General features: G+C 43.6%; 2 protein-coding genes across 2 annotated transcripts; both read left to right on the top strand.

The window, feature by feature from the left end:
* Positions 1 to 7,510: 7,510 nt before the first annotated feature.
* On the top strand, positions 7,511 to 13,353 carry LOC121920939 (zinc finger protein 501-like). Its single transcript, XM_042448251.1, has 2 exons — positions 7,511 to 7,680; positions 9,225 to 13,353. The coding sequence occupies exon 2, from the start codon at positions 9,298 to 9,300 to the stop codon at positions 10,240 to 10,242; it is 945 nt and encodes a 314-aa protein (XP_042304185.1). The 5' UTR covers positions 7,511 to 7,680; positions 9,225 to 9,297; the 3' UTR covers positions 10,243 to 13,353.
* Positions 13,354 to 16,154: 2,801 nt separating this feature from the next.
* LOC121920938 (gastrula zinc finger protein XlCGF52.1-like) lies at positions 16,155 to 24,560 on the top strand. Its single transcript, XM_042448250.1, has 2 exons — positions 16,155 to 16,343; positions 19,614 to 24,560. Exon 2 carries the CDS (start codon positions 19,632 to 19,634, stop codon positions 20,640 to 20,642), a length of 1,011 nt encoding a protein of 336 aa, XP_042304184.1. The 5' UTR covers positions 16,155 to 16,343; positions 19,614 to 19,631; the 3' UTR covers positions 20,643 to 24,560.
* Positions 24,561 to 25,585: the final 1,025 nt, after the last annotated feature.

Raw genomic sequence — 25,585 nt, 5'->3', positions numbered from 1 at the left:
TATCCAAGGGTGATGCTGATGGTAGCCTGCACAACTGTAATAAACCACATGTTCTGGTCAAATGTGGTTCTTCATTTGAGAATAACAGAAAACAGAACAAAAAAAGACCAAGACTGTCTCTATGCCATGTGAAACTGTAAGAAAGGGACAGTGTGAGTTCCACAGGAAACCTCCATCTTATCAGGGCTGGACCACACATCATTTCTCTTTTTCAATTGGTTCCATTGTTCTTAGTGAGCACAGAGCCATTGCCAAGGTGGCCTGATGAACTTACTTTGATAACCACCTGACATAGCGTAACCAGAGGTCATAACTATAAAGGAGGACAAGGCACTGACTGAAAAATGTAGGATGTTCAAGAAAAATGTGGGGCATTATCAAATAAAAGCTAAAAACACTCAGATAAATATAAATCCATGCTTCTCAGTCATGCTCAAAACGGAGGACATTATGGAATCCCTTCTGGATAGAAGATTGAAATGGAGGACACCCAGTCAATCTGAGCTGACACTGATATTTGGCCAAGTATTGACTATTTGGAAAGGTGAGATTAAGGAATCGGGCACAATTTTTGAGACAGATTAGTTTATTTTATCATAAGCTTCCATGAATCTCAATTTTCCTCTTCAGATGCACCAATGGAGTTGCGAGTGCAGCCACAGATTTACTAGAGTTACAAAGTTGCAGGGTGTAAATCAGAGTGTAAAAGGATATAGGAGGGTGTTGTGATGGGATGGTTAACAAATTCCCAACCATCAGAAGAGATTGCTCATGTACTAAATACAACGCCTCAGAAGAAGAAACTCCTCAAAAGAGGTTCCTACACCCAGGAAACTGACTTTGTTTCACATTATTTTCCCGCTTGGACATTGCCTCAGATATTGCTTAAGTAATTATAATGATACATTTTAATACAGTATATGAGAAATTGAAGGGAAATTCATACCAAGAGTGGGGATGCTGTGTGGCCAGTAGAGGAACCCACTACATGATCAAGTAGAAATCAAAAGAAGATGGAAACAATACATAGAAGAACAACATAAAAGAGATGAAAGGATGACATACTCATTTGAAGAAGAACTATATAAAGATGAACCTCTGATTTAAAAAAAAAAAACACGAAGTGGAGGCTGAACTCCAAGCACTTGAATAAATCACCAGGAAGAGATACACCATCTGTTCCTGTTGATTCTGTCTACAGAGACAGGATCTACTCTAGTTCTGTTGACTCTGATCAATAAATGTGGAAAGCAAAACAATGGCTCACACATTAGAAGTGCTCAATGCACATTCCAATCTGGTTTCAAAAGCTTGTACTGATAATTTTGTGCTTTTGGCCTGGTTTAACAAGCCTATTGCTACAATACTATAATAAACAGTGTTACTGTTGCATACTTCCTCTGTGAGCAAGAGGCAAGCTCAGAAAAGGCCTTAGGGTGAGTAGACAGGGTGAGAGTGGGAGGGAAAGAAAGAAGAGTGTTCAATTTTGGACAGAAGCCAACAGGAATCACTGGAATCTGCATAACCTTGCCACAGGTCACGACAACCCTGAGGCTATATGACTGTACCAGCAACCAAGGATCTTGTTTGGTTAAGTTCTTATAATTTTTTTAAACCAGAGGCTGCTCTGTCTCCTAGATTACAGTATAATAAATAGTCTTAGTTGAAGACATCTCTGCATTACTGTTTCTAACAGTCTAGAATTAACATTAAAATACGAACCTTGAAACAGCTGGCAAGTTAAAAGGAGAATGCAGAGGATGGTCTCACTAAAAGCCTGAAGAAAAATAAAATTGCCACTTCAGCAACAACAATTATATTGCAGGTAGTCTGTAAAAATGATCTCCAGCCTTGCAGTGGTGCAGACCCAGTCCTGACACAGAGGCCACATCACTTTGGCATGGCGCAAATATCCACTAGCAGAGTTACATCACACAACCCCTATAGCAGGGGTAGGCAACCTTTTTGAGCCGGTGGCTGGGTTGCTGTCCCTCAGATAACTGGGGGGCCAAGGCCAAAAAATAAATAATTTAATAATTTAAAAAAAAAATTAAATATATAAATAAACCAGGACAAATGTAGGACAAAATTTTCAAATGGAACACACTTTTTAAAAAAAAATGGAGGACATGCGAAAAAATTTGCTGATTTTTTTTAAAAATGTTAATATAAATGCATGTTTCTGAGGCTTCTATAGACAATTGGCCCCCAAAGGCCCCGGCAGCAATCGGCAGCAGGACCAGGCTGGGGCCGGTCTCAAGGCCTTGCTGGGCCGCAGGTTGCCTACCCCTGCCCTATAGTGAGTGAATGTAGTGCAACATTTGGGGATCAACTTGTTCTTGTTGTGTGTTGTGTGCAAACAAGAATCAAGGAACATGAGAGACACTGCAGACTGGGTCAGCCAGAAAAATTGGCAGTAGCAGAACATGCCACAAACCATCCTGGGCATAACATACTGTTTGAAAACACTGAAATTCTGGACCAAGCCAACCACTACCATGTCAGGATGCACAGGGAAGCCATTGAAATCCACAGACACCTGGACAATTTCAACAGGAAAGAGGAAACTCTTAAAGTAAACAAGGTTTGGCTACCAGTCCTGAAAAATAGCAAGATGAAGACTCAACAAATGCAAATGAGAAATCTCCCAGGACCAGGGGTTTCCCAGCAGACAATGAGCTCTAATAAAGCAGACACTAATCCTCTTTTGCGGACCCTCCCACCCTGAGGCCTGCCATTAGCAACAGAACAATCCACATGCAAATCCCTCCTGCCTTCCCAGGTCACACAAAATATATATACCCAACTCCTTTTCAGGCAAGCATTCTCTGAAGATGCCAGCCACAGATGTGGTGAAACATCAGGAAGAAACTCTTCTAGAACAGGACCACATAGCCCGAAAAACCCAGAAAAACGTTGTTGCTGGAGAAGCCTTCAGTTTTCAATCTGGCAATTCTATCTAGTAGAGTAAAAGTTTACTTGATCCAGTGTGTACCTACTCCTGCTGCAAGAACTAAAGCTAGATTCAAACATTAACCCAATTCTTTCTTTAAAAGTCAAGTTTTTTGTTTAGTGATGGGATCATCAAGTGAGTCTCTGTTGGCAGAGCAAGCCACAAAATGGACACAGCCACCAAAGCAGCTTTGGGATTTGCCTTGTGGCTGCAAACCTAGTTTTAGAAGGCTGTGGGGCCTCAAGTAGCACCTCAGGTTGAAGGGCTCCTCCTGATGGGACAAAAATTAAAATGTCAGAAAGTTGCAGTATTTTGTATTATAGTTCTCAGGATTATTATTTTTTTAAAATCCAAATTATGTTTCTGTTGTCCTGGACTATTTTCTTGCAGTTCCTGGCATTAATTGCAACAGTGTATGCCCACCTTGAGTGAGTTTATTTTTAACTCCAAAATATATCAGAACAACATGTTCCTTTCTCCTCTCCTCCTCCTTTTAATTTTTTTTAAAATAAGAGTGTTATAGGGCATCTGTGAGATATTACTTTTGCTCTATAACTCTTATAACTCTAAACAAATTATTAAAAATCCAGAGGACATTTTCCCTTCATACTCGTCTCAGCAAACCATGCTCCAATTTTTAAATACTTTAGAAGAACAGGTCCAAATTATCACTGCAACCGTCCCACAAAAGAATGGACTGTATGGATGCAGAGTAGAACTGACAAAACACAACAAGACTGAAGGAGCTATACTGCAGCAATTCATACTTCTTTAAACCAATCTGGAAAAGTTCTCAGAGAACTATTGGGGTGCATGGGAGGAACATTTGAAAAGGGTGATATAAGAATGTAACCACACTGCAGAATTAAAGCAGTTTGACACCACTTTAACTACCATGACTCTGTCCTGTGGAATCCTGGAATTTTTAGTTTGGTGAGGTATTCAACCTGGTCTATGAGCTTTGGTGCTTCACCAAACTATAAAATCCCAGGATTCCACAGGACAGTGTGGTGGCTTTAATTTTGCAAGGGTGGCTACACCCCAAGCTACCCAAATCTCAAGCTATTCAGGACTTCAAATATGAACATCAAGCCCACTTGAACCATAACTGGAAAGAAACTGCAATTCAACTAAAAAGTTGTATTATTGTCAAAATGCATAGTTCCTACTGTAAGCTGAAAAGTTCAAACCGGGATTCCCAGGTTCTCTTTTAGATGGGTCAGACTGGATGCTTTCAAGGTCTGATTTCCTATAGATTGAGAAATTTTCACATGTAAAGGTCCAAAGTCATTAGCAAACTGGAGTTCAGCCATATTGATGGTGGGCATGAGAATAGTAAGAGTAGCAATAGCAACTGATCTTGGCCAGTCTGGTATGTTAGAGATATTGCTGCTGGGAAGCTCCTGGGAATTATTGCTCCTACTGCTCATTGTATTACTTACTGCTACATATTAGCAACATGGATTAACCAGTCCTGATGAAATGAATACTCTACTGCTGATTGTTAAAGCTAATTCTGCACTTAAACTTTTTGCCTAATGAAGTCCTGAAAACCTCTCTGCTGTACATGTGGGTTTGCAGTTTTCTGTCTCATCACAATGCCAGCTTATCATTTTCTGGTTTGCATTAAAGTTGTTCTTCTTTGCTTCTGGCACAAACAGTTAGAATCTCCTTGATCAAGGATAACAATCTTTCCACACAGATTCAGAGGCTGACCTTCAGTTCATGTACACTTGGGGTGGCCAAAGTGTGAACTCCTCTCTCAGTTCTCCCCCTACTTATACTACCAGCAATCTGGCTGCTAAACTTCCCCCTCCTAAATATACAGTTTTGAGATACTTTTTACATTACACATATTCAGTTTGTTCCACTTTGTCTGATTTGGAGGTAATTGGAGTATAAATGGGATTCAGTGTGGTGTAGAGGTTTGATTGTTGGACTAGGGCTCCAGGAGACCAGGGTTTGAATCACACGACAGAGCCTGCCTGAGAATTCTAAATACCCCTCCTTAAAATTGCCAATCCCAGAATGCAACAGGAGGCAGCTAGAGCAGTCAAAGTGGAATAGTAGCACTATAAGAGTATAGTGTGATAGTCTCCGACATCGCACAAAACCCGCCATTAAAGTGGTCACAGAGAAGCATTAACACGCATCTTTTTACTTTCGGGATTTCAGTGACAATGCATTTCCAATATCACTTTATTTGCACAATTGCAGTTGATAATCGTTTGCGTGATTACTCGCCATTTCCGCTTTATTTGTGGGATGCTTTAAATGTGCTTTAATCTCTCCTTAATGCTGAAATTAGCCCCAGTGTGATAAACTCCTCAGCCTTGGAGGAAAGCTATGGCAAACCCCTCTGAAGCAACTTGCCAAGTAAACCCCATGATAACTCCACTGAATAAATCTTGCCAAGAATACCCTAGGGCAGAGTTGTCATAGGTCAGAGTCAACTTGAAGGCACATAACAACAACAACAATAACAACAGGCTATAAATTCCATAGTCTGCCTTTGCCAGGAATAGTGTTAGGTGACCAACCAAGTGAAGCTGGAACAAAGCAATCTTCACAGCCAATGCCACCTACATGACTAACAACAGTGTTGGATCAAGGAGTCACAGACAACACACCTAATCTTGCAGAAAGGTAACCCACATCCCAGTGATATTGCATACCTAATCCCAAGGCAGGTAACAATACTTCCACCTTCTCAGGATTACATTTCACCCTGTCTCTTCCAGACTAATCCCTCAGAGTTTGCTAACAGTAGCCGAGTTTTTCTGTCGCCTCCCTAGGATCAGATGAACACGAGAGATAGAGCTGAGAATCATCTAGATGCCAATGACACCACACCCAGATCCCTGGATGCCCTCTTCAGTGGTTTCCTGTAGATGCTGAGCAGCAAGGATGAAAAGATGGAGCCCAGGAAGCACAATCCCAGAGTCTGATGTCCAAAATATACCTGGCCACCCTGACACACATCCTGTGTATGCGTGTGTGTGTGTGTGTGTGTGTGTGTGTGCTCTTGGACACTCAGACACTCTCTCACTCTCTCTCTCTCTCTCTCTATATATATATATATATATATATATATATATATCTGGCCACCCTGACACATATATACTCTGTGTGTGTGTGTATGTATGACCACCTTCACACACATATACTCTGTGTGTGTGTGTACACTGTATGTATGTATATGTGTGTATACAGGTGGCATATATATGGCTACACATACCATGTGTTAACGTGTGTATGTATGTTAGCTTGTAAAATGTGGGCTAGACAAAGTAACTGTTACATGGATTTTTAATTGGTTGACTGGCCGAAGTCAAAGGATGCTTAACAATGGCACTTTTTCATCCTGGAGAGAAGTGACCAGTGGGGTCCCACAGGGCTCTGTCCTGGGCCCAGTGCTATTCAACATCTTTATCAATGACTTGGATGAAAGAATTGAGGGCATACTTATCAAATTTGCAGATGACACCAAATTAGGAGGAATAGCTAATACCCAGAAGACAGGATCAAACTTCAGAATGACCTGAATAGACTTGAAAGCTGGGCCAAAGCTCACAAAATGAAATTCAACATGGAGAAATGTAAGGTGCTGCACTTAGGGCAGAAAAATGAAATGCACAGATATAGGATGGGTGACACTTGGCTGAATGAAACTACGTGTGGAAGGGATCTAGGAGTCCAAGTAGACCACAAATTGAACATGAGTGAACAGTGCGATGCAGCAGCTAAAAAGGCCAATGCAGTTTTAGGCTGCATCAATAGAAGTATAGTGTCTAGATCAAGAGAAGTAACAGTGCCACTGTATTCTGCTTTGGTCAGGCCCCACCTGGAATATTGTGTCCAGTTCTGGGGAACACAATTCAGAAAGGACATTGAGAAACTGGAGTGTGTCCAAAGGAGGGCGACTAAAATGGTGAAAGGTCTGGAAACCATGCCCTATGAGGAACAACTCAGGGAGTCGGGGAAGTTTAGCCTGGAGAAGAGAAGGTTAAGAGGTGATATGATAGCCCTGTTTAAATATTTAAAAGGATGTCATATTGAGGAGGGAGCAAGCTTGTTTTCTGCTGCTCCAGAGAACAGGACCCGGAACAATGGATGCAAGCTGTAAGAAAAGAGGTTCCACCTCAACATTAGGAGAAACTTCCTGACAGTAAGGGCTGTTCGACAGTGGAACAAACTCCCTCAACGGAGGATGGAGGAGTCTCCTTCCCGAGAGGTCTTTAAGCAGAGGCTGGATGGCCATCTGTCAGGGATGCTTTAATTGAGAGTTCCTGCATGGCAGAATGGGGTTGGACTGGATGGCCCTTGTGGTCTCTTCCAACTCTATGATTCTACGTATATGTGTGTGTGTGTGTGTGTGTGTATCTGTATGTGTATGTATATAGATATGTGTGTGTGTGTGTATACACAGTATACGGCTGCTGTATGTCTACCTATCCCACTGAGGAGGAGGAGGAAGGAATTGCTGGGGGTTTGGGGCTGCTGTTTCCGCGGCTGCCGCCAGGGGGCACCTGCACCTCCGCCCGCCCGCCGCTCTCTCTGGTCCCCTGAAGCGGCTGGGGCTGGGCTGCTTCCTCGCAGGACCGAAGGCGGCGGCAGCGGCAGCAGCAGCAGCAGCAGGAGCAGCGCTGGGGGCCTTGCTTTCTTGGCCTCCATTTTGAAGGCCGGGCCCTTCGTCCTGCGGAGAGCAGCGCCTCGGATCTGCCAGGGTACGAGCCAGCCTCCCTCTGGGTCCCCTTTCCCTTTGGCACTGACAGAGGCCTGAATTAGTCCAGTTTGACACTACCTGCACTGGCTCCAGTGCTATCGAATCCTGGGATTTGTAGTTCTTTTGTGGCTCCAGAGCTCCCTGGGGCTGCATCCCCACTGCGGAAATAATCTAGTTTGACACCACTTTGGCTGCATCCACACTGGAAAAATAACTCGCTTTGGCACCACTTTCACTCTTTTTCTAGCTCAGGGCTATGGAATTCTGGGAGTTGGAATTTGTTGTGGGCCCAGCTCCAGAATTCCATAGCCTTGAGCCAGAAAAAGAGTGAAAGTGGTGCCAAAGCGGGCTATTTCTCCAGTATGGATGCAGCCCTAAACTGCCTTGGCTCCAGCGCTATGGAATCTTAGGATTTATAGTTTTGCTGTGGCTCCAGAGCTCTCTGACAGAGATGGTTAAATGCCCCACAAAACTACAGATCCCAGGATTCCATAGCACTGAGCCATGGCAGTTAAAGCGGTGTCAAACTGCATTAAATTCTACACTATATATATATATATATATATATATATACACACACACATACACACTGTATACACACTGTATATATAGATGGATGGATCTACACTATAGAAATAACACACTTTGACACCACTGAGTGTCCTAGCTCTGTCTAGTGGTACCCTGGGATTTGTAGTTTTGCAAGGTCCTTGGCCTTCCCTGGTGTCCCCCCCCCCATAAGACTCCCAGGATTCTATAGCATGGAACCATGGCTTTTAAACCAGTGTCAAACTGCATTATTTCTGCAGTGTAGGTTCAGTTTAGGGTGGATCTACACTGCAGAAATAAATGCAGCATGACACCACTTTTAAGGGCTTCAGCTCCATCTCCTGGAATTCTGGGACTTGTAGTTTTAAAAGGTCTTTAGCCTTCTCTGCCAAAGAGTGCTTGTGACAAATCTCAGGATTCTGTAGCATAGAGCCATGGCAGTTAAAGCGGTGTGAAACTGCATTAATTCTGCAGTGTAGATGCAACCTTTGTCCCTGCTCACATGGTCACTTCATCCATATATTAGTCATATCTTTATCAGGTAATCAACTTCCATGCTATTGTAGGCACAGGTAAGGAGGGCTTCTCTTCTGTTTTAAGATGCATTGTTCCAAAACACACTGCAGAAATAATCCAGCTTGAGACCACTTTAACTGCCCTGGCTCAGTGCTAAGGAATCATAGGAATTGTAGTTTCTTGTGGCACCTGAGCTTTGTGACAGAGAAGGCTAAATGTCTCACAAAACTACAGTTTCCAGAATTTGCTAGCATTGAGCCAGGGCAGTTAAACCAGTCTCAAACTAGATTATTTTTGCAGTGTGTTTTTGACCTTAGTGTCCATTTAATCTCGGTTCTGGTTAGATACGTATTAAAAGTAAGTGACTATTGACTGATAGGACTGACTGATAGGACTTATTGCCCACCTTTTTGCAAAATGGGGAGAAAGATTCCCGTATGTGATTTCCATATCTGAAAATGAAAAATTATTTTTTCCCAGGTATAGTGAGCAACACTGAAGAGAAAACTGAGCTATGGAAGACAGAATTCAGAGTCTCTGAAAATACTGTGAAATGCTGACTACCAACACTGAGTACAGCCAGCCCCATGAGATCAACTACGGAGGTAAAGCCGGAGTAGAGGGGATGCCACGGACAAGGCCCGCAAAACCCGTTCGAGGCATAAGGAAGCGTAAAGACTTTGTGGTGTATCAGGGAACGCAGGCAGAAGAAAAACCTAACATCTGCATTGAGTGTGGGAAAACTTTCAGCCAGAACTCCAGCCTGGTCAACCACCGTCGAACGCATTCTGAGGAGAAACCATTCACATGCCCTGATTGTGGGAAAAGCTTTGGGGTCAGCTCCAGCCTGAACAGACATCAGAGAATCCACACAGGAGAGAAGCCCTATAAATGCAACGAGTGTGGGAAAAGGTTCAACGACAAATCCAACTTGACCCAGCACCAGCGGATCCACACAGGAGAGAAGCCTTACAAGTGCATCGACTGTGGCAAGTGCTTCAGTCGCAGCTCCCACAAGAAGCATCACCTGCGTCACCCACTGGGCAAGAAACTGGGCAAGGGGAACCAGGCTGACGGTGCTTGTGCCGCAGCCAGTGGGAAACCCAAACCCAAGCGGAAGATGGGGATGTTGAACACCTGCACTGAATGCTGGCAGAGCTTCAGCCAGAATGCAGACCTTGTCAAACACATGCGCATTCACACTGGAGAGAAACCCTATCAGTGCAGTGTTTGTGAAAAGTGCTTTAGCGTCAGCTCCAACCTTTTTAGACACCAGAGAATCCACACTGGGGAGAAGCCTTATGTATGCTCTGACTGTGGGAAGAGGTTCACCGACAAATCCACCTTGGTGCAGCACCAGAGGATCCACACTGGGGAGAAGCCCTATGCCTGCAGGTTTTGTGGCAAGAGCTTTAGTCACAGCTCACATCACAAGAGACATGAGAAGATCCACAAGGGAGAGTACCCCTTGTTGACGTACCCAACCTCGCTGAGCTAGCACAGTAGCATGCGAGGGGAAAGAAAGGTTACACACATTTTTGAATCTTTTTTCCAGAAGCATACACAAGCCATTCAGAAAGCCTGCAGCAAAAGCTTGAGGATGGGAGGAAAGAGGTTGGCACTGTCATGCCTCCATGTAGTGACAGACCACCAAAGATCAGTTCAGCAAGTCTTGGATAAGTTATCTGTACAGGAGGAGAGCATCCCATTCAAAAAGTGATGTGCTGAGCTCTGCAGCAAAATGACAGGGGAAAGATTTCCCAGGAGCACAGGGAATAGCATATTTTAAAGGCTGCCACATTGAGGAAACTCCTGAAATATAAACAACAGCAATCCATAAACAATACTGACCATATCAGGATGGTGGTGTTAGCTAGAACCTTTCTTCTGGCATGCTAGCTTTCTATATACAAGAAGGTATTTGTTTCTTAAACCAGTTTTCATAGAGTAGTGTTGCATAGTGGTTTGAATGTTGGACTATGGAGACCAGGGTTCGATTCCCAACTGGGCTCTAAAACCCACTCGGTGATCTTGGGCAAGTCACATACTGTACTCTCAGTCTCAGGAGAAGGCAGTGCCAAACCTCCTCTGAACAGATCTTGCTAAGAAAACCCCTTTGAGTGGCCATAGGCTGGAAATGACTTGCAGGCACACACAGAGAAAGAGTTATACCTCAGTTAACACAGAAAAGGTGTTCTTGTGCATTACTTCTTTTAACTGAAAATTTGTTAATAGAGGTAGAAATAACATGGAAAGAATGGGGATAACTTTGTAGACCACACACATACAAAGAGGAACAGTTCAACATCTTTCAGCAAACTTTTTTTTTTCAGACTAGCAGAACCAACATATGAAATGAAACATCAGGTCAAGTAAACCTGGCATTAGTAAAAACAGCATTTTGAACTTTCCTGAGGCCACTTGAAAGCTTATAGCAAAATGCACTCAGAGTTGTTGTTTTCTACTTTCACCAACTTGAACTTTTCTTATGATAGCTTATTTTGGTGGCTAAACTTATAATGCTGCATTTTAACAGGCTGAGGGTAGCTGTTGAGGTAGACAAGTCTGCTTTCCCCATTTCTTTCTGTTTCATTGTTCACTCATTCTCAGGGATTTTGGAAGCAACTGCTGTTTATCTCTTCTGTTGTAAACTGGCACACACAGCTACAGTAGGATCCCATTGTTTCCCAGATCAAAAGTTTCTGCATTATTTACTGCAGACATGTTGCTGCAACCCGATACTGAAAGTCTGTGTTTCTCCAGCCCTCTGTTGCCATCCTTCCAGTGCCAATGTTGCAAAAAAAACCAAAAACAAAACCTCCAGGTAGACAGCAGGCCGGGTGTAAAAAGGCTTTGTAAAAAAAGAAAGCTTGTTTGCCATAGGCTTTGTTAACTGAGGTATGCTTGTATTCAGAAGTCTGGCCCTCTGCCCACACGCTGAAGTGGTCCAGTCCAAGAAAGACCATTTGACAGAACATAGATCAGCCCTTAGGCTCTGTTCACAGAATCGTAGCGTTGGAAGAGACCACAAGGGCTATCCAGTCCAATCTCCTGCCACACAGGAATACATAACCAAAACATCCTGCCTCTTTTTAAAAACTTCCAAAGAAGGAGACTCCACCAGAGACTATTGTCTTCCTGTTGAGATTGCTCTGATGATGAATTATCTGTTAAACTTCCATGGTGAATGTCTTTATTGAATACCCTTTTCTGCTTTCTTCTAACCTCAAATATTTTCTGATACTTGGGGTGAGTGGGACAACTTTATTTACAAACTGCACAGTGACTGTGATCCCACTACATTATAAAGCATTTCCTCAATAGGCTCAGGAGTCTTGGGTAATGCTTATTCTTTCCAAAACGTAAATTGTTGTGTAGATCTTTCATTCCAGTTTTTCAATGTACTTATCAAAGTGGGATAGGGCAGGGGGATCAGAACTGGTCCCAGTAACAGCACCAGTCGAAGATGAACTTGCACCTCATCTTCCGATGAGAGTTGAAATAGGACTTTGAAAGCTCTCCAAAATGAACTGGGCTTGTATTTAACTATTGTGAATAACCAAGATTGTTAGATGAAAACATTGAGTGTATTGTATTTACCCTTTCTGTAAGACATCTTTTACAAATGTTTCTCATACATAGAATGTCACCTGGGAAGCAGACTTCTTTGCCTCCTACATATTGTAGCACTGTAACCTACCAAACATAGAGTTCTCTTGTTATAGCACAGAATAATAATAATAAAAAAAACTGCATTTTTCCACCTGTAAAACCCATTCATGTTCTCAAGCACTAACTATTCTTGGTTTTCCTATCTTTTTTCTTTAACAGTATAGTCGAACAGGTTTGTTTGTTTTGAATGGACATGATGGCAGTGTATAAAAGGCTGGATTACCTTTGCTTCTATCTCTGTATATTTGCTTTGCATGTACTTAACATAATGTGCCTCAGAATAAGAAGAGGAGAATGCATGTTCATAGATTTAGGCTGTTTTGCACTTCTTCCCTTGGACTGTTTCACGTAATTGCTTTATGACAGGCTCCCAGGGCCACTTTGCAGTTGAGATGCCAGTCTCTTGCATTTATATTTAGGTGCACTGGGGAAGGAGAGATGAACCCTGAATGCACATGGCATATCTGTCCTTATTTGAGCCTGACTGAAGTTCTAACAGTGTTCCAGCAGTGACAACTGTGTGCTTGGTGCATCAGTTTCCTGGAATCATAGAATTGGAAAAAACCTCAAGTCCAACACCATCCTGCCATGCAGGAACACACAATCAAAGCCCCCTCCCTGCCCCCTGACAGATGGCATCTGTGACTTTGTGGATTTCTGATTTTGGGTGTGTACTTTAGAGTAAATTTTCTGCCAACTCCCTTCAGGGCTGCTTTTTCCTTTCATTCTCTCAACTGTCTTGGCCACACTTGTGCTTCCAACCGGAACCCTGTTGAATCCCTGACACTGCCATGATTTTCCACAGTCAGATCCTGCTGACAGTAGATGCTCTCACCTGGGTGCTTGCAAGCCTTAAATAGGACATAAGCTGACGCATCTTTTTTAAAATTGCGCCCCCCCCCCAACTGAAACCAGTGGGAATCATCTTTTACACCTCCACGCTGGTGTAGCTGAAGGACTCATGTCCTAGTACCTCTTTATAATAAAGATAATAATAAATATTTATTTCTATTCCGCTTTATCACAGAGAATCCGGGCGGGTTACAACATAAAATACATCAAAGTTACAATAAAATCCAAGAAGAAAGCAATCCCAATACCCACCCCCATTCCCAATGCTAAAATTACCTCTTTGTAGGAATAGAAAGTTCTTGTCTGTATCATTTCCATCCCACCTTGTATCTGGAACATTCCAACTTTTAGCTGTACTACTGGTAGGAATATATTCGGTGGTAGATTCATTCCTGCAGAATTGTCTGGTATGTTTGTCCAGACTCCTGAGTAGATGCTAACTCCCACCATTCCAATCTTTGTTCTGCTTATAATTTTAATAACTAACATAGGCAATAGCTCAGCAGCTGGAGTATTTTCAGCATTTTCAGCTGCATAATGGAGTTGCATTGATGATCCTTGTCTATAGAAACCAACAATGCTAATTCATCCATTAATATTCTTATTTATATAAAAATATAAACCTCAAAATGTAGTAAATACAAGGGTATTGCTTGTTTTCCTGCTTGGTTCAGATTTCGACATCCTGCATTAAACAGCGTGTAAACTACGCTACACAATTACAGCAGTTGAGCACCACTTTAACTGTAGCTCACTCCTAAGGAGTCTTTGGATTTGTAGTTTCACGAGGTCTGCTAGAGAGGTCAAGAGCTGTAATTCAGGGGAAAGGACTACAGCTCTCACAGGAAGTAGATCACCAAACTACAAAACCCACAATCCCTTAGGACGAACCCATAACAAGGCAAGGTCAAAGTGGTATAATTGTATACCACAATAAATGAAAAATTGTATCTTGATTCTTAAAACAGTCAATATATATATTTTTACAACTTCTACTCCATAAGTGTCAAAGGGCAACAATGTTCAGACCTTGGTAGCAAGGTCTGGGACATTTGAATATTACTGTGGCATTGGTATGTTTCTGTAACTATTATTTTAGCATATTTTTCCCAAGTGCGTCCTGTTTGATCTGTCAGCGGCGCGTTACAGACTGCCCCTTTGGGGTGGCCTGTAGGCGCTCCTTTCCTCACTGGAGCGGGGCCTCAGCTGTCAGAGCGGCAGCCGCCGAGGCCCCGATCTGCCGCTTTCCAGGCCGTGGGGAAGTGGCAAAAGGCTGCTTCCCTGTGGCCTGGAAAGGGGTGTCCTTGGGGCTTCAAGCTCCAAGGACACCCGGCGGAGGTGGGGAGGACGACAAAGGGGCCACTTGGCCCCTTTTTCCCTTGCGTCGCTGGCGCAGCCATCTAAAGGCTGCGCCAGTGATGCAAATTGCGGAAGGAGCTCCGTTTCGGAGCTCCTAGTGCTGTGGAAAGGGCGCTCTATGCGCCCTCGCGCGGCGCAAAGTCACATCTGCGCCGCCCCGTTTGGAGGTGGCGCGTTTGTGACATAATGGCGGTGCCTATGTGTATAGGGCGCAGCCATTTTGTACATCCTGGGGATGTACTAGGGTTAGGTGTGTGCGTAAGGCATGCACTTTCGCTAACCCTAGTACGTTCCCAGGACGCACTATACGCCTGTGCAGAACGGGCCAGCATCACATTGTGAGCAGATATTTTCAGCAAGCTTTTCTTCTAAGATTTTCTTTTTCTTAAATTGTTGTAGGAGCCCAGAAAAGTGGATACATAGTTCATATTGTTAGTTCCTGGTAGTCCCTGTGATGTAGTGGTTTGAGCATTGGACTATGACTCCGGAGAGTAGGGTTTGAATCCCCACTCAGCCGTGAAAACCCAGTGAGTGACCTTGGGCAAGTCCCACTTCTCAGTCTCAGGATAGCTATGGTAACCTCTCTTTGAAGGAATTTGCCAAGAAAACACCATGATAAGCATGCCTTAGGGTTGCCATAAGTCAGAAACAATTTGAAGGCACACAACACACACTCCAGAGGAAGAGTGTAAGACTCAGTACCAAAACCAGAGCTCCCACAGCACAAATGCAGGCAACATGTGAAAAGTAAGGGACATGTGCTCTGTGGTATGTGTGTCTTTTCTCCATTTTGGCCCTGGGAATCACCTTGCGTTCGATCAAATCAAGAGGGCAAAGAACTTGAATCTTTAAAAAGTTCTAAGTGATGCTCCTCAACAACTGGCATCCCTAAGATAACATTGACAAGGACACACAGAAGCTGCAGACTGCCAGGGGCCTATATGCATGCCCCCAGGCTGGTGCAACAACGGACAGGTGTTCACATGTGCACCCACTGCTGCGCCATGGCCTACCGCCACCACTGCGTTCCTTCCGAAGGTCCCTGCTGTGGCCCAGAAGGACAGAAACAGGACATTAGCTGCACCCAATTGGCCAGGCACCCCCTTTCAACGTCACAGGCCATGACCGAGGCCTTCAGAGGGAACACAGTGGCAGTGAATACAGTATTTGCCCATAGGAAAAGATAAGGGAGTATTTGCCCATAGGGAAACACAGGAGAATATTTGCCTAGAGGGAAAGGTAGGGGAATATTTGCCTATAAGGAAACATAGGGGAATATTGGGGAATATGTGCCCATGGGGATACACAGGGGAATACTTGGGAGAATGAAGTTCCCCCTGTGGGCCAGTATTGCTCTATGTCTCTCCTTTGTGGCAGCAGAAGGGCTTTGGCCTGGGGCTGCCTGCCTTCCAGCCCCTCTGTCCTTCTTCTTCCTCCTGGGAGGCTGCTGCTGCCTCCCTTCCTCCACTAGGGGGCCCCGGCTGCTGCTGCTGCCTCCCTTTGTCTGAGGAGGAGCCGCCGGAGTGAGTTTCCTGGGTCAGAGGTAGCCCTCAGCCTCCATTGCCTCCTTCCATTGTGGAGCAGCCCCAGCCGACCTGACTGCCCTCCATGAAGCAGCAGCAGCAGCAGCAGCAGCAGCATCAGGAGCAGCTCTTCCTCTGAGGCTCATAGAAAGGGCACCCCTTTTCCTCCCCTGCCTCTTTCCTGGGAAGAAAGGTAGGGGCCCCCAAGGAGACCCCCAACCTGGGACTCATTTGGGAAGGAGGGAGGGAGGGACCCCCCCCCCCCCGTTCAATTCGGTTTTGCTTCTTGCATCAACAAACCAGCTAGGTTTTTGCTCCAGGTTTGTTGCTATAGAAAGCCAGCTTTCTCCTTGGCCGCCTCTTGGCCTAGTTTGTTTGTTTGTTTGTGTTTATTTATTTATAGAGAGCTATGTGTGTTTTCTCCCAGCGTCCACACTTCAGAAATACTGATGCCACTTTTTAACTTCCCCTGGCCACAAGGACCCTGGGATTTGTAGTTTGCAGTAGTACCAGAGCTCTCTCTCTCTCTCTCTCTCCCTTTATCATTTCTTGGAAAAAGAGAAGATGGATAAATGATACGAATTTGTTGTTATAGTTGTGCCTTCGTTTCTGGTTTATGGCGACCCTATCCTGGGGTGTTCTTGGCAAGGTTTGTTAAGAGGAGGGTTGCCTCTTTGGCCTTCCTCTGAGGCTGAGAGAGTGTGGCTTGTATTTCTGACATACGGTGACCTTAAGGTGATTCTATCCTGGGGTGTTCTTGGCAAGGTTTGTTCAGAGGGGGTTTGCCATGGCCATCCTCTGGGGCTGAGAGAGTGTGACTTGCCCAAGGTCACCCAGTGAGTTTACATGGCCAAGTTGGATTCAAACTGTGGTCTTCAGAGTCTTTGTCCAGTGCTCAAACCACTAAACCATGCTGCCTCTCCTCTCTTTGGAAGAGGTTAAATAATGTCACAGAAGTACAAACCCCAGGATTTCATCGCATGGAGCCAGGGCAGTGAAAAGTGTTTTCAAACTGGATTATTTCTGCAAGGCGGATGCAGCCTCTCCTACATACAGCTGTAATGCAGAGTGCAGAGACTAAAGTAGTTTCACATCACATTAACTGCCCTGACTGTCCCAGAATATGTAGAGAGCCAGCATGGCATAGTGCTTTGAGTGTTGGACTACAATTCTGGAGACCAGGATCCAATTCCCTGCTCAGCCATGAAACCCACTGGGTGACCTTCAGCAAGTCACACTCTCTCAGTCTCAGGGGAAGGCAATGGCAAACCACTGCTGAAGAAACTTACCAAAATAACCTTGAAGGCACACAACACACACACACACACATGGCACCCAAACTTTCTGACAGACCAGGCGGAATACCTTGCCAAACTATAAATCCCAGGATGGAGCCATGACAGTTAAAGGGGTGGGTGGGTGACCGTTCCCTGGGTGGGGGGCAGATGGAAAGCACAGGAGCGATTTGCTGCAGGAACTGAGTTTAGAGAAGGTGAAGAAGGAATGTGACTCTGAGCATGTACAGAATACATTTCCTTCCCTTGTTGCCCATTCCTGCCTCCAAATACAGCTAAACACTCACTGATAGACTGCAGGCACATAGATGGGTGTGTGTGTGTGTGTGTGTGTGTGTGTGTTTATAACTGCTTTTAACCCTATTCCAGGATAAAAACCAGGCTAACACTGCTTGCACCTGTTTTATGCTCAGGAGTTTATTCCCAAAGGCAAAAAGCAGGATATGAAGAGGGCCTACGTATATGTGGGCAGCATGATGTAGTGGTTTGAACCTTGGACTAGGATGTTGGAGACCAGGGTTCGAATCCCCGCTTGGCCTTGGAAACCCACTGGGTGACTTTGGGCATGACACACTCTCTCAGCCTCAGAGGATGACAGTGACAACCCCCTTCTGAAGAAATGTGCCAAGAAAACCCTATGATAGGTTGGCCTTAGAGTCGCCATAACTGGGTCAGAAACAACTTGAAGGCACACAACAACAGAGAGAGCCTCCAGCAACCAAACCTAGCTTGCCTTCTGTGTTTGAGGATTAGGTTATTTACAGGGTGTGGTGTCCAGACTGACGCTGTTCCAGCGTTTCTTCCCCCTCTCCTTGGGAAATAGTTGAAGACCCATCCCTTGAGCAAAGGTAGGTTTAGCCTTGCAGGCTTTCTCTCTTACAAAAGGGACCCTAGGCTGTGAAATCAGAGTGCAACAACAAAAAAGGGTGCATGGCCCATTGCAGAATGGGGAAACCAGCAGTCTGGCAGCCAAGCCTGGCCCCTTGTAGTGTCATGAAGAATGCTCTGCTGCCTGAAATGCCTTGGTGTTGTTTCCCACTATTATTATTATTAACTTATATCCTGCCTTTCACCCAATATAGGGACTCAAGGTGGTGCACAGTGAATTTAAAATGGAGAAATAGAGGGAGCAGAGTGTGCAACATTAATATGTCCATTGAGTCCATTTTTATGGTCTGGGCAGCTGGGTCAGAAATGGCAAATAATTGTGATGGATGCTGTTTTTGGTTTGGACTGTTCTCCTGCACAAAGCTGGAACATACCCAGTTCTTGTGCCACTTCCAGGAGTCTTGTCAGAGCTGCAAAGGATTCTTGGGAGGATTTGAATTTAACGCGTTTCTCTTTCCTTACCATAAAGGCTCACAACTTGCTTTTTAAAAAGAAAGCTGAAGTAATAATAATAATAATAATAATAACAACAACAACAACAAATAAAATATTTCTATACCGCTTTTCCAAAGAGATCAAAGTAACAACAAAGTAATAGTAACAACAACTTTCAAGGACTAGGAGCAACCACCAAGAAGGCCTTCTCTATTGTCTCTACAAGACCCTGGGAAGGTGGTGAGACAGAGAGAAGGCCCTTTCCAGATGATCTTAACACCTTAGTTGGTTCATACAGGGAGATCTGGTCCTTTAAATAACCTGGTCCCTATTCTTGGGAAGTCAGTGAAAAGTGAGTCAGTAACACTTCTGTACTTCTTGTGGAACCATGGCATACTCAACAGCCCCAAATATAGGGCAGTTATACTAAAAAACTACATGACTTCACGAACCTTTCATACCTGTGTTTATGTACTATATTTCTTTTAGTAAGGAATTCTGACTATCATCAGAATTAACTCGGTGGTTTTCTCAGTGAAATGAGGAACACTTGGATAAAGTGTTTTTTGCTCACTGTGGTCAAGTGCAAATTCCTACCATGTCCTCCTCTTTCCTGGCATTTTTAACACAAAAGTAGGTTGGGGATTGGGGGGGGGGGGGGGAATCAGAAGGCAATGACAACAGATAGAAAGTGCAGCGAGAATGCCACTCCTTCCAGATGTCTGGACAACAGCAGGTCTGTAGATGAAGGGTTGTGGGGTGTGTGGGGTGAAAATGTATGTGCTTTTGCAATTTTTGAGAGTTTTTTGTCTTCTAAAAGAGCAACACATTTGATTTCCTGCTAGGTAAGAGGAAGTGTCAATATGAGCCACATGGAGGAGAATTTTAGCCCTGAAGAGGCGCGATCCCAGCTCGTGACCAAAAGGAAACTCCTTAAGATGCTGAGCTTAAGTCCGGGACACAGCCAGGTGCGTGGAAGTGAAGGGAGAGAGAAGAAGATCCCTTCCATGACGTGGCCAGTGAAACCGGTGCATACCATCAAGAAACGCAAAGCCTTCTTGGTCCATCGGGGGACCCAGACGGAAGAAATCCCTGATATTTGCATTGAGTGTGGGAAAGTCTTCATACAGAACTCAAGCCTGATCAACCCATGGCCTGTCCAGCCCGACGATAAACCACATAAATGTTCTGAATGTGGAAAAAGCTTTACTGTTCGTTCCAGCCTGAATCGGCACCAGAGGATCCACACGGGTGAGAAACCTTACATATGTCTTGATTGTGGCAAACGATTCAATGACAAGTCCAACCTCACGCAACACCAGCGCATCCACACTGGGGAGAAGCCCTATGAATGCATTGACTGTGGAAAAAGCTACAGCCGCAGCTCCCATAAGAAGAAACACTTGAAGGACTCGGACGAGCAGGAGGAAGCTTGTGTCCAAGAGGAAGAGGCCGAGGTCAGCGGGATTGGTGAAAAGCCCAAACCAAAACAGAAAGCGGAGGTGCTGAACACCTGTACAGAGTGCCTGCGGAGCTTCAGCCACAATGCTGACTTGATCAAGCACATGCGCATCCATACCGGGGAGAAACCCTACAAGTGCAACATCTGTGAGAAAAGCTTCAACGTCAGCTCCAACCTCTTTAGGCACCAGAGAATTCACACAGGCGAGAAGCCTTATGTGTGCTCCGAGTGTGGGAATTGCTTCACTGACAAATCGACCCTGGTTCAGCACCACCGGATCCATACTGGGGAGAAGCCTTACGCCTGCCGATTCTGTGGCAAGTGCTTTAGCCACAGCTCACACCACAAGAGACATGAGAAGATTCACAACAGAGAAAACCCCTTGTTTGCCTACCCTATCCCGTTGTTTTAACAGGTCGTTCTCAAGACGAGGAGGAGAGCGAGGATAGAGAACTGTGTGCCTCGGGGAACTCATATATATATATTTTCATTCTTTCTGAAGAGCGCAGGAATCATCTTGAAAGATTTTGCCAGTAGGATTTCAGACACCACTTAGGTTCCCCTTGTGACTGAGTACAACTACTGGATATTGATACACACATCTATAGTATCTTTAATAAGATCCAGATGCTACATAGGTTGAAATAAAAGCTAAAAATCTGGTGAATTAATATTCACTTGTGAATTTTAATAATCTCAGATGAATTTTGTGAATATCTGAAAACAGCTATCTATTTTCCTCACATATATTGCCAAGATCCTGGAAGATGTCAGTTTATGGTCATCATTTTCTGCCCCATGTCTTTGTTTTGCAGCATTCTCAAGATTGATCCGATTGTCTACATTCAATGTTACCAAATCAGACCTTCCCAGGCATCCTGTACACAGCACTTGTTCAAGATACTATAGCATTATTTATTGATATCCACTAATTGTATTGAATGGTGAGTGAAACTCCTGGTAGTGTTCGTACTTGGAGTCACTGGGCCTTCTTTAATTTTTGGCTCTTCTTACTACCTAGAGAAAATAGGCTGCAGGTCCTTTTGAGGGGGAGGGGAAGAAAACTCCCCATCTCTATGCAAAGACTCCTGAGTAATAGAGAATCTGCCCTTAGGAGATAGTGCTAGTAGTAAATTAACCTCAGTACCCTTTTGCTTGAGGGCTTAAGTTTTCCCCCTCCTCCTTTTTGGATAGTAGTTCCCAGCCACTGGATTACACTTTTCTTATTGTCTGCTAAATTAGGAGGTCCAATTGATGGAAATTTACCTGCCTCGTAGGTTTCTACAGATTGAGGTTAGTCCCCCCCCCCCTATTATTTTATGTCTCATTAGAAAGCTAGATTGTTTGAGACCTTTGTAGAAGGCATGCTTCCCAGACCTTGGAACTGTATCCCACCCCTTCCCACTTTCGTTGCGCTTCTTAAAAAGCAATGTGGCTACTAAGGAATGGACATTCAGAGGTGGACGAGCCTTGTTATTCTATAGCAACAGGAAGACAAATTGTGCTATAGCACTTTAAGAGACTGAGTGGTTTATTGTAGCCTTGGCTATCCTAGGCCACATACTCCCATCAGATACTCACATGGTGGACTGAGAAGGTGGAGTGTATGTGTGTGTGTATGTGTGTGTGTATATATATATGATATATATATATGTTTGTGTGTGTGCGTGCGTGCATATGTGACACTTATGCACATGTGCACCCATACAGATTGAAAACCAAATTACACAAGGTGAAAGGACATTAACAAACAACGTGTCCAGATTAGTGGGCCGCTGATCATATAAACAAAATATCTAGCAAAATGGAGAACGGTTTCCCTTTAGTGATGAACCAAACACTTGTTAACCCTTATTCAAGCACTGAGAACCCTTATCGAAATTAAGAAATTATCTCTTCCTGTTCTTTTTTCTTTTTTAAATATTGCAATCCTAAGGACAAAGGGTCCTTAAATGGATGTGGCCAATTTGCCCGTTGGTTTCTGTGTGTTTCTCATTTCTCAAGTCCAGTTTGTGTACGGAAGTGTGTTCTCACAAATTCTAATTCAGTTTGTGGCTGGAGAAAATGTTACCTGAATCACAGCTCTGCCATGGACTCAACAGACAAAGTCACTACTTCTGTGCCTCTGATGTTCCTCTGTTTATGAAAGAAAGGAAAGGAAGAAGGCAAAACACGTGCTACTTCCCCCTTCCCCAGAATATTTAGTGACCTACTTACAGTAACTGGGTAGTTGTGATAATTAATTATTGAAAAGAAAGAAGGCAAGTAAATGTTTTGAACCTCCCAGAACTTTAGATGTTGGGTGAAACTGTAAATCTAGATCTAACAGAGATAGCCTGAAATGAAATTGTTAAAAGTAACACGAAGGGGAAAATTTGAGATTAGCTGTCCATAGAAGACTGCTGTTTGCTATATCTAAGTAATTTTTGTGGTTAGCTTTTATTGTTTTGGTAGGCATCCTTTACAAAAAAAAATGTTTGTCCTTTAATAGAGTGTCTGATAGGAAATCTAACGTTTTATCTTTTGTAGCAGTTAATTCTACAGGATAATTAAACACATTGTACAATTGGCTTTTTTGCCACCTTGCGTGAAATTGAGAGAGGGCAGGCATCAGTGTGTCCCCTAATTCTACCAATAACAGGAAAAACAGAACCAAACAACGTTTCTAGCCCATCCACATGTGCTGTATTCTGTCTGAATCCATGTTTGTTTCTGCAATATGCATTTCTGTATTCCAGAAAGGCAAACTTTTGGTTATTAGAGGCATTTAGAATATTATTTGTAGAATTTTGTTTGAACATTTGAGTGTGTGTGTTTCTTTTTAAAAAAAGAAAAATTAGGTGATCTGGATGATAATCTCAGTTACAAATCGTTTTATTGCTTTTTGTTCCCATAATATCTGAATACTGCTGCAGCACTATTACATCCTGATAGTTTGTTACAGTGTGCCAGTATACTTGAGGGATCCCCTCTTCTTAGAGTGTTGATAGTGTTTCTTGGGACCCTTTCACAGTGAACTGTCAAACTTTGAAGGAGACAACCAAACTTGCAATCCCATATGTACCTGGTATCTCATTTGAAACATTTAAAACAACAGCAACAGTGGATCAGCAATATGAGTGATTCCATGCCAGTGTCCTGATTCAGCAGTTTCCTTCAGGCTGATGATCCCTGCTCACATGGATGATTTTTGATAAAAAGCCATTTAGGTTAATGAATGGGAGTTGCATCTCAGTGGTTTGTCTTCATGATGTAGTTCTCAAGAGGCATAAAACTTCAGCACATGAAGGTTCTTTCAGTTACCATAGTGAGAGCTCAGAAAACTTAACATTTTTGGACTGTAACACCCATAATCCCCCAACCAACATAGTAATTGGCTCTGGTGGCCCAGGGATTCTGGGCGTTGCAGTAAAAAAAGTGAGTTTTCTGAGGTCCAAACATCATGTAAAGCCACTGATAGACATAACCGCCATTCATTTATCTAAATACCAGCATGGCCCAGTGATAAAAATTCCAGGAGGCAGGATAGACTCTAGTATATTGTTGGAGCAAAAATGTTGGATTAAGTACATCTGTGGTTTTAAGCAGAAAGGCAGTCTATATATATATGGCCATGCTGACCGAGGAATTCTGGGAATTGTAGACCAAATAAAATAAAATCGATGTTTTCCCAAGTGTATATTCACCCAGTGATCAATGTGAATTGTTGCTTTTTTCCTTTCCAGGATCCCTGCCATGTTATTTATACCTGTCACTATTAAACTTTAGTGATGAGCACGGGTGAAACATGTTGCCAGACTTCCATAATGTTTTGCTGGTACTTTGTACCTGCCTGTTCCTGCATATTTCCACCAGTATGTTCCCTGCTGCACAGAGACTTCCCCACCCCACACCCTACACTGCCATTCTGTTTCCCAGTGGAAAGATTTCCCCATTAACTTGAATGACAGGCACAGTTTCAAATGCCAGAAAGCGCTCTCTCTCTCTCTCGTAATGAGTTAATGGGGGCACTGGTTGTGCCACAGGATCTGAAAAATATTCTTTGTGGGGGACCTTGAGCTCTGAATGGAAAGAAGGGAAGTGGAATCTATCCCCTCCCCCCAAATTACAACTCTTTCTTTGGAGCACAACAGTAAGTGTGTGTGTATGTTAAATCACACTTTTGTTCCTTTTTTAAAAATAGGTGGTGTGGTGTAATGATTTTAAAGAAAGCCTTCCTGTTGAAGTGAATGGAGAGTTATAATAACTTAATCAACATAGTATCTAAGCATTTCCCTGGTGAATGAAATCTTAAGAAAAATAATAATAAATTGCGATTTACTACTGTGCAGTCTGCCTTCTTGGACCCTTTTATCTATTCTTAATTGCACAATTGCTTTGAAATATGGTTGAAATGGGAAAGATTGTGTCCTCTCTGAAGAGGAATGTGAGATCAGTGGTTCTGCCCTCTTGGATCATACTGAGCTTTATTAGGTCCTACTTTTGTCTTTTCCTAGGTTAGAAGCTTAGAATCTATAATTGAAAAGACCATCTAGTTCCAGCCTCTGCAGTTCAGGAATGCACAAACAGTTCAGGAAAGCACTCCCAAAATATAGCCATCCAACCTCTATTTAAAGAAAGACCCCAAAGAAGTGTTTCCAGGTTGAAACCTGAAGATTTTTCCTTTATTTTTAATTCTGCTGCCACTATAGGAAATGGTACTATTTGCCACTCTTTGCTAGGTTTAGTAAGATCTACTGTGGGGCAAGGCAAAAACACAGCTGTGACTATACAAATGGGATGAACGGCAGCCCTTTACATGGGTAGCACTTTACTGGGTCCAGTCAAAACCATAATCTCAGGTTTTGGGTTTTGTATACATCTGGGGCTGCATCTACACTGCAGAAATAATGTGCATTTTGACACTGCTTTACCTGCTGTGGCTCAGTGCTATGGAATCCTGGGATTTATAGTATGCTGTACCACCAAAGATCTCTGACAGAGAAGACTAAATATGTTACAAAACTACAAATTCCTTTATTCCATAGTACTGAGCCATAGCAGTTAAAGCAGTGCTAAACTGTATTCTTTCTGTAGTGGAGGTGCAGCCTCTGTCAACGTATGGTGAACTCATTCATTTGATAGGATTTTCTTAGGCAAGGAATACTCAGTGGTGATTATATAACCAACATCACCTAGGATTCCTTGACTGTCTCCCATTCTAGCACTAACCAGGCCTGACCTGACTTAGCTATCAGATGGGTTTGGATTCCTTCAAGGTATTTAGACCTCTCGAACCTCTTAATGGCAAGGGATGGTGGAAGTTGCAGCCTAATAACACCTGGAGGGCTATAAATTGTCCTGTCTTCTAGCAGG

The sequence above is a fragment of the Sceloporus undulatus genome, chromosome 2, assembly GCF_019175285.1.
Source record: "Sceloporus undulatus isolate JIND9_A2432 ecotype Alabama chromosome 2, SceUnd_v1.1, whole genome shotgun sequence".
NCBI lineage: Eukaryota > Metazoa > Chordata > Lepidosauria > Squamata > Phrynosomatidae > Sceloporus > Sceloporus undulatus.
This window is presented reverse-complemented; position numbering and strand designations above follow the sequence as displayed.

Excerpts from the sequence above, each read along its gene's own strand:
- LOC121920939 (XM_042448251.1), top strand. The coding sequence starts at position 9,298 with ATGCTGACTACCAACACTGAGTACAGCCAGCCCCATGAGATCAACTAC.
- LOC121920938 (XM_042448250.1), top strand. The coding sequence starts at position 19,632 with ATGAGCCACATGGAGGAGAATTTTAGCCCTGAAGAGGCGCGATCCCAG.